Here is a 9,216-nt window from a genome sequence, read left to right on the forward strand (position 1 = left end):
GCTCCGCGCCTGCCCTCGCCATCCCTCCCTGCTGGGGGGTCTGGGTGCTGGGGAGCTGTGGGGGACCCCAAGATTTCACCCCTGGGGTGAAAAGCTTTTCCTGGGGCAGAAAAAAACCCAAACCAGGGGTTTGGGGCGGTTACAGGTTTGAGTCGACGGCAGTTTTCCTCTTTGCCCATCACAGGTGATAGAAGCCCACTATGGGCGTGTGTTGGGCATCGTCCCCCTGGACAGACATGCCACCAATGCCTCCGGGGAGGATGGCACCATCCCCGTCCCCGGCACGGAGACCTGGGGTGGCACCGAGGGCACGTTCGCACCCCCGGCCAACACCGGCGAGGACCTCGCCACCTCCCCGCACATCCTCACCATGTACTGGTCCCTCTCCGTCTCCGTGTTCGCCGTGGGCGGCATGGTCTCCTCCTTCACCGTGGGGTGGATCGGCGACCGGCTGGGGAGGTGAGAGGACCTTGTGTGCTGTGACTCGCGTGCCGCAGCCCAAGCCTTTTTGGTTTGATTTTTCCCCTAGAACCGTTTCCTCCCCGTAGAAATACAATTCGTGTTATTTTCCTCAATTTAATGAAAAAAACCCCTCAAACCTCCAAAATACTGTTCCAGCCACCGCAGAGGTCTGGCTTATTAAAATCCTCAATTATAAATCAGACATTTTATTGCAACTTTTAGCACTTCAGACAAGCAGCTGATGAGCAGCCTTGATTAACTACCGAATTCCCCCTTCTTTCCCTGGGGAAAGGGAGAGGAGGGCATCGGAACGCCGTTTGCTCAGGATGCGTAATACACTTTCAGCTACTCTGATTGCACCCCTGCCCGATATTTTTCAGTGCCTACGATCATTCTTTTTTCCCCTGTAGTGCTGATTAAGTCACTTAATAGCTCTGATCGTGTGTCGCGATGGCTGCTTTGGCTGAGAGAGGTGCCAGAACGAGCTGTGCCGCTGCTGCCTTGCAGGGTGAAAGCCATGCTGGTGGTGAACGTCCTCTCCATCGCGGGGAACCTCCTCATGGGGCTGGCGAAATTCGGGCCGTCTCACATGCTCATCATCGCCGGGAGAGCAGTCACGGGGCTGTACTGCGGTAAGTCCAGGCAGGGCCAAGCACTGCAAACCAGCCCCTCGGTGGGTGCTGGGTGCTCCAGGGCTGCGGTTAAGAGTTTCCTGTATTTTTTAATCTTTTTTTTTGAGAAGGGATTTCACAGGTGGGAGTTTCCCTCTTCTCCCTATGTCTGTCCTTCTCAATCCAGGATCTTTCCCAGAAGTATTTGGGTTGGCTCTACCATGAAATCAGTTTATTTTACCTATGCTAGAAAGGAGCGAGTCCCTCCTCTGTATCTCAAGGCTCGATCTTGGTGGTGGATGTTGTAACAGTATGTTATTAGCCACGCTGTTTAACGCGTTCCCTAGACAACAGTCCTATCTAGCAGATAGTACAGGAACCCTGTACATAGAGAGGATAAGATAGTAGGCAAATAATATGGAACTACATTAGAATTAGCTTAGAAATAACAGCTCATTATCACTGTGACTGGTATGCAGATACAACACTCCGCTCTGAAGGTTCAAGGCAAATTTTAAGAAAGCTCTTTGCTCTGTGATAACTTCTCCCAGCAGACGATCTCTGCTCCATGCTCATATGTGTGTCCAAGTATAAAGGCTCTGAATCTGGGGATATCCGAGCACCTTTGCAGGGTGCGGGTGGTTCCCAGCCAGGCACGAGGGACTTGGTGGGATGTGGGATGCAGCACACGGGCTCCATCCTCCTTTCCCGTTTGGGAAGCGGTTTCTGCTGGTTGCTGAGCTGTGGTCGAGAAGAGGTGACGCCTGCATGTGCTTGGTGCAGGGCTCTCCTCCGGACTCGTGCCCATGTACGTCAGCGAGGTCTCTCCCACGGCCCTCCGAGGAGCGCTGGGGACGTTGCACCAGCTTGCTATCGTCACGGGTATCCTCATCAGCCAGGTAAGAAGAAAAGCATACGAGTCCAGAGAGGGTATTTCAGAGACTAGGGATACCCCAGTGATATGCCGGGGTATCACTCATCGTTCCACCCCAAAACTGAAGGACAGTGGGAAGCAATCTGCCCTAATGGGGATAAACTCCTACCTTGAGTCAGAGGTGTCCTTAACAAAGATGACTTCTCATGAACTAAAAAGTACTTCTGGAAACAATTTCTCCCCTCCCCTGCAAAGTTTTTGTACGCATCTCATCAGAGTCAGGCTGGATCCTGAACATGAGATCCCTGATATTCAGGTGCTCAAAAATGGCTTCATCAGAGAAGGAGGGAGTCCAACATCCCCACAGCATTTCCCACCATGGCAGGAGTCCCAGCTACGTGACAGGCTGGCACATAAATGTACCAAGAACCAACACATCCAGAAAAACATAACATAACCACAAAGTTCATCTAATCTGACTTAGCCAAAGTCTGTGGACGGACCATGGGGAAAAAAGCTCACAAGGCAGGTCCTGCCGGCTTCGCTGGCTGCGGGAATACAAAAAATGCTTTGCAAATCGTCGAAGGAAAAAGGTTGCAAGTACTCACAACCCCTCTGGAGCACCTTTTTCAATGCCATAATCACACACTGAAGCAAAGCTCCCGTTAGCCTGTTTGCTGAGCCTCACGTCGCGCTGCGGCCCTGGTGCTCAGACTCTGCTGGTTAGTGGCTGGGCAGCTGGGGCATCTCACGCTGCGTGGACCTCCATCCAAGCTCTGCACCTTTTCCATCCAAGCTCTGCACCTTTGTGGACTTGCTTAGGACACATATGCCCATAAAACCCCATACCCTAAAAGCCCAGGAGGGCAAGGTCTGAGGACAAAACATTTCATTGGCATGCCTGTATTGGCTGAGCTGTTTACGCAGTGGTTCTGGCCAGGCACAGGTCTCCTGCTGGTGGCACGTCCCAAGGAGGACCGAGTCACCCCGGGGTGGGGAACAGCCTTGCAGAGGTTTGTCTCACAGTGCCTGTAAGCCAATGCTCATGACATTTTACGCCATCTGTTCATTCCCTCCTTGTAAATATGCATCATCACTAAAGAAATCTAATTGTGAGGACTGAGAATTGGTATTTGCTTCTCGTTTTCCTCCAGGTTGTTGCTTCGCAATGCCATAGTGGTCAATCGCTTTCTTCTTCTAGGGTGCAAAATAAGCCATTCAAACATGCCTCAATTATTCCAGGTCCTCGGACTAGACTTTCTCCTGGGCAATGACGAGATGTGGCCCCTGCTCCTCGGTCTGTCCGGTGTGGCTGCCCTCCTGCAGTTCTTCCTGCTCTTACTGTGCCCCGAGAGCCCCCGATACCTTTACATCAAACTGGGGAAGGTGGAGGAAGCTAAAAAAAGTAAGACACACATTCTGGGCTTTTCTGGAGTTGTCTTTATACTATACATAGTATTAAACACAGAAGGAAAAGCCCGGCTGAGGGCTCACGTGTGTAACTGGGTATAGTTGCTCCATCCCACGCAGCACATTTGCAGGAGGGATTTCGGACACCTGCCTATAGTCACTGCCTAAGGCACGCTTGCTTCTATGGTGCATCTTTTTCCATCAGAGAGATCGCATCTAGCAGATGCCACCCCCCCAAAAAAAGACCCATTCAGTTGGAAGGGTTTTCAACCAGGTGTAAAAATGACATCTGGGGGACAGCTGATCTCTCTATCCTTGGTGCTATTTGCAACTACACAGCAAATCCATAGCGGTTACTGCAACCGCTTATACATCTTCCACCTCCTCAGCTGGTTCCAGCCATCTCTACAAGGAGTAAGAGCAGTCAATGGTAGGACACAGCTGCAACTGAGGTGAGAACCCAGGAGCGAGTAAACCAGAGTATGTCCACATGCTTGGGGGCAGGGTTGCACACCCCTGCTCTCAGCTGCTGAATTATAAATTAGCTCCGGACCAGAAACTATTGAGATATGTTTGCATGGGACCAATAAGCATTGCTGAGGGATGAGGCTTGAGCGTGGTGTCTCAGAGCTTTCGCAGAACAGATGTGCTGCTGCCCCTTGCCAAGCAGACACACCTTTGATCCTTGATGTGCCATAGGAGTCCTCAGAGCAAGAGGACACTACTGTCCACGTGGTTGGCTTACCCTGAGTTTTGGCTAGAGAGATTCTTGTCCTTACTCTACTCCTTATCCACCATTGAAAATAAAATGTCAATTATTTTTTTTCTTAAGGTTTGAAAAGGCTCAGAGGAAACTGTGACCCGATGAAAGAGATTGCTGAGATGGAAAAGGAAAAGCAAGAAGCTGCTAGTGAAAAGAAAGTCTCCATAAGGCAGCTTTTCACGTCTTCGAAGTATAGGCAGGCTGTCATCGTGGCGCTGATGGTGCAGATATCACAGCAGTTCTCAGGAATCAACGCAGTGAGTCTCTCAAAAACATTTGGCTTTAAAGAAATCCACGCTGAGCATGAAAAGGCAATGCTGGCTCCGTCCAAGCCACGTAGGGGTGAAGAGAAGGTTTTCCCGTGACTGCAGTAGGCTCCTTGGCCACCACCATCGGTGTTGAAGGTGGACCTCACCTTCAACAGCAGCAGCCGGGCTGCGGGAAGGCAGGAGGGGAGAAGGGTGCGAGGGCGTTCAGCATGAAACCAGCTGGCATGGCGAGTCTACGCTGAGCTCTCCCATGACCCTCCTCATTCCTGAGTTCGTCAGCAGTTTGCTCTCTTTAATGACTACCTGCTCACCCCAGGAACCACATAATCACCATCTTTTAGCTATTTTTAGCTAAACAGGTTTTGTAGCACCTCCTGGGATACCAGAAATTACCATTTTATATCTAGAAGCATGGAGCCTCCTTTTCAAAACTGGCTAAGACTCAAATTTTTGAAAGTCTGGTGGCAACTTTACAAAGGTTGAGGTCTCTGTCCCACCGGCTTTCAAAACTCTAAGAGCATTTCTGCATTGCAAGGCGGAGCAGCACGCAGGGACGCCCAGCCTCGCGGGGCTGAGCCTGGCTGCCCCAGCTCAATGCTCTGCCCAGCCCCATCCACCAGCCGTGCGGTCAGCCACCCCTCTACCTCCTGCCCTTAACTTCCACGAGATAGCAATCACCTTATTCTTTGAGAGAAGGGAGAAATCTGAGTCATTCCAATGTAGCGAGAATATTTTACAATTAATTTAAAACTCAGTTATATTAAGGTATGCGTCTCCAGCACTCGGTGCTGGTGATCTGGCTTTCAAGATTAAATGTGGGACTACATGGAAGAAAACAGTTTTAAGTGTGCAAATGCAGTAGCTCAGGAGGGGAATTTCAATGGGATTTTTTAACGCCCTCAGGCTCCTTTGAAAGTTTCAGCTTTAATTATTATAACAAGCCATTAAAAAGTTGAAAAACTAATCATAATTAAATTACTTCACATCTCAGCCAAGCAAGAACAATCCTTCCCTCAAAAGAACAAAAAGTTCCACCAGCCCTGTTGCCTAATCCTTCATCCTGATGTATTTTGATAGATCTTTTACTACTCTACAAACATTTTCGAGAGAGCTGGAGTTGACCAACCAGTTTACGCAACCATTGGCGTTGGAGTGGTGAACACAGTCTTCACAGTTATCTCCGTAAGTAAATATTTCTGTCCCCCCAGACTACAAAAAGAAGTAAGCTACAATGTGGTTTTGAAACATGATTTTATCCTAGAGCTGGGGCTGACCCTGCACACCTTACTGACGGGAAAAATCATTCCCTGGGCCAGTCTCATTTGAAAAATCAAGCTTTGAAATACAACCGTTGCTATCAAACAGCACTGCTAAATGCCTCATGAGTGAATACTCCTGAGAGTATTAACACAGTTCCAGTCAGCAGGCAATTATTTTTTTAATGTGGCCATTAATATAAGAAGATCAGGGAATGCCAAGCCCATTTCCCTCAGATCTCTAGAAAGACTTGGAGAGCAACGGACTTTTACCCACCACGAAGCAGGACTAGCAAGGTAGAAACACACAGCTCTAAGAGATCTTAGTCCAGCGTGCGTGAGATAGGAGGTCTTGGGGTGAACCTGCTTTAGAGGAAGTCCATCGCAGATCCCATACAGAGGAGAAACCATGATGTTTGTTGTGAAACGAGGCACAGAGGTGTGTGGAAGAGGTCTTTCTCCAGCTTGGAGGGTCTCTTGCAGTTCAGTCTCTGCCCCAGGGCTGTGGTACTTGCAGCCTGGGGCATTTGCTCTTCGCTTCTTTTGGCCAGGAGCACTTAAAAATTACCTGCATCTGTCAATAAATGACAGACCCCGATCAAAAGGCAGAAGCACTGACAGCCGGGTGGACCTTGGCAAGGGGAGAAGGGAGCGCAGAGGTTCGCAACTTCATGAGTTAGCAGGATGAACTGCCTCCAGCAAAAGAGATGGGGTCTCCTGGAAGCATAAATCATTTGCTGTAATGGCAGGAAAGGTTGAGCTGATGGCCAAAGGTGTCCTTTCAAGCAGAAGGCAGCCTCAGGGGCTACTGCATGGGATCTTTGGGCAGGCCAGATGCGCTGTCCTCTGGAGTAACCTCCATCTCCCCACTGGGTGAAGTGATTGGTACAGACTTAGATGTTGACAGTTGGGTGAGGTGACTGGAGTCCACCAAGAGGAGTTGAGAAGGAGCAAGGTAAGCCTTGGGGCTACCAGGGAAGCAAAAGGAATCTGGGAGCCACTGAAGGAAAAATCCTGGCTCCAGCTGCTACACAACTATCCCTGCCCTGGGACAGACAAGGTGCAATGGCCCATGATGTGACTTGAATCATGCTACATTTTGAAGGCTACTTCCAAACGAATGCAGATCTAGTAAGTTTATTCTTCCTGAAAAAAAACAAGAGAGAAAAAAAGTCCATAGTCAGCAATACATGCGTAGGAGCGCTGGGAAGTCCTGAGAGCTTGGAAATGCATGAGCTCTGAGTATACGTGGGTTTGCCTTGCCCTTGGCAGGGCAGCTTTTCAGTCTGGCTCCCTAACAGCCACCGGCAGAGTTTCTGACACTTGGAAACCAGCACATAAATCTCTACCACGAGAGCTAAAAGGGCAGGAGTGCGGTATGGTAGTGATAACAGGCTGCTCATTGCTAATGGACCTGATCAAACCTCCTGAGAGTGGTGGTGCTGGAGACTGAGCTGCTGCACGTGTTTCTGCAGGTCTTTCTGGTGGAGAAGGCGGGCAGGCGGTCCCTGTTCCTGGCTGGTTTGATGGGCATGTTAATAAGCGCTATGGCCATGACGGTTGGACTTGCGCTCCTGGTAAGGATTTCTCTCCACGGTTTGCAAACAAGAGAAGATAAACCACTCTTTAAAGTGAATGTTTTGCATTTTCATCTCAAAGACGTTCAGAAAGCATTTCTCCTTAGAAGGGACAGTTCAAAGTGGCCATAGCTGGAGCCATCTCTGGTGGCGGTGCCTGAGGATGTTGCGCTCTTTGGCCTCTGAGATACCCCAGTGCTGCTAGAAAGGACCTGTGTCCCTGTCCCCTCCCTGAGCCCGCTGACAACATCAGCTCCTTACACAGCAACTGCGCTCTTCCCACGGCATAATCCCATGCCCGCTAAGAAAACTCAGGGCATATCTCCATGTGCAAGCACTGTGTACCCTAAACCCTCAACCTGCATCTCCCTGGCTTGGTGCAGGGATGCTAGGCTAGCATCTTGTCATAGAAAAAGGGACAAATTATTCCTCCCAACACCCATGAGAGGGGTCGGGCTGTGAAACATGGGGCAGAAGAGGTAGAGGATAGAGCCAGCCCCCATCAAAGTCAGTCCAAACCACTGGTGCAAGCTCCTGTCAAGATGTAAAACCAAATAAGGGGTGGCTTCCTTTACTGAACACCCTGCTTATTAAAGAAAACACCATTTTGCCTCTTCCTGGCCATGCTGCAGGCAAGGAGAGGGCTCAAAGGTATAGCTGAGCTGATAGCTGTGAGGTCCAACATCCCTCTGCAAGCGGCAATGCTGGCTCCACATGCCCAGCCAGCACCCGGCACAAGAGTTTAGAGCTTTAATTATGCAGGTCCAGTCCCCGCTTGTCTCAATAGAAAGAAATTTCTGAAAAAGCAGCCTAATTAAAATAATTAGTGATAATTAATGACAGTCATGTTGGGACTGTAACACCAAGCGCACCCTCTTGCAGAGCCAGTTTGCCTGGATGAGCTATGTCAGCATGGTCGCGATCTTCCTCTTCGTCATCTTCTTTGAAGTTGGGCCCGGGCCCATCCCCTGGTTTATTGTAGCTGAACTGTTCAGCCAAGGCCCGCGCCCCGCCGCCATCGCCGTCGCCGGCTTCTGCAACTGGGCCTGCAACTTCATTGTGGGAATGTGTTTCCAGTACATAGCGGTAAGAAATCCCTCTAAAACCGTACAGATAAACGACTGGCAGAACCCCACTGCTGGGCTCCCGAAGCACCCCAGTGGGACATGGATGTGCCTCCTAGATCTCCATCCCCAAGCCCTGCTGGGCACCTCAGCCCCCCAGGGTAGGAAGGGGAAGCCATCCCTGCGGTGCTGATGGTGGTGTCCCCTGTTGTCACTTCCCCCACTGCAGGATATGTGTGGACCATACGTGTTCGTGATCTTCGCGGCTCTGCTTCTAGTCTTCTTTCTGTTTGCGTACTTCAAAGTACCGGAGACGAAAGGAAAGTCTTTTGAGGAGATCGCAGCTGTGTTCCGCCGCAAGAAGCTCCCGGCCAAAGTCATGACTGAGCTGGAAGACCTGCGAGGCAGCGAGGAGGCATAGACATCGCCATGCACCCAGAAAGGAGGGACTGAGCATGGATCTCCTTCAGGCACCGCAGGAAGAACGTTGGGCAAAAGTCTCATTTCACAAAAACCTTGCAGCTGGCAGACCAGGAGGACCCATCTGTTGGGTGCCTTCTGGCTGCTGCGGCTCACACCTCCGAGCCGCAGGTGCTAACCTGGCGTTTTACTCTGAAATACTCAGTACAACTGGGCTGCAGGAAGAGCCAGGGAAAGGACAGGAGGAATATGTTACATGTGTGTCTCCATGCCCCGCTGGAAGAGCCCGGTGGGATGACGATGTTACTAGTTGGCAAAGCATTACATTGAGCAGGGTCCTCACTCAGCTGGAATGAAGGAAAGAGGGGTCAGCTGATGCTGTAGCCTCATGTTTTCACCTTTTTGTCCCATGCTGGCTGCTTTCTTCTGCTGAGTGATCTCATGCCTTGAGAAACCAACTGCTGGTGCAGTTGTGCCAGCAGCACACAGCACTGATCGCCCAAGGTGCCA

The 9,216-nt window shown here is 50.4% G+C and overlaps 1 protein-coding gene across 1 annotated transcript; it reads left to right on the forward strand.

Annotated features, from left to right (window-relative positions):
• Positions 1-184: 184 nt before the first annotated feature.
• On the forward strand, positions 185-8,707 carry SLC2A2 (solute carrier family 2 (facilitated glucose transporter), member 2; the record flags this gene model as incomplete). Its single annotated transcript, XM_009572469.1, has 9 exons — positions 185-459; positions 970-1,094; positions 1,857-1,972; positions 3,190-3,352; positions 4,190-4,377; positions 5,467-5,571; positions 7,121-7,222; positions 8,105-8,308; positions 8,516-8,707. Coding segments are annotated over 9 exons (1,470 nt in total), but the record flags the coding sequence as incomplete, so codon positions are not given.
• Between the last annotated feature and the right edge of the window lie 509 nt (positions 8,708-9,216).

Source organism: Fulmarus glacialis, unplaced genomic scaffold (genome assembly GCF_000690835.1).
Source record: "Fulmarus glacialis isolate BGI_N327 unplaced genomic scaffold, ASM69083v1 scaffold13032, whole genome shotgun sequence".
Classification (NCBI taxonomy): Eukaryota; Metazoa; Chordata; class Aves; order Procellariiformes; family Procellariidae; genus Fulmarus; species Fulmarus glacialis.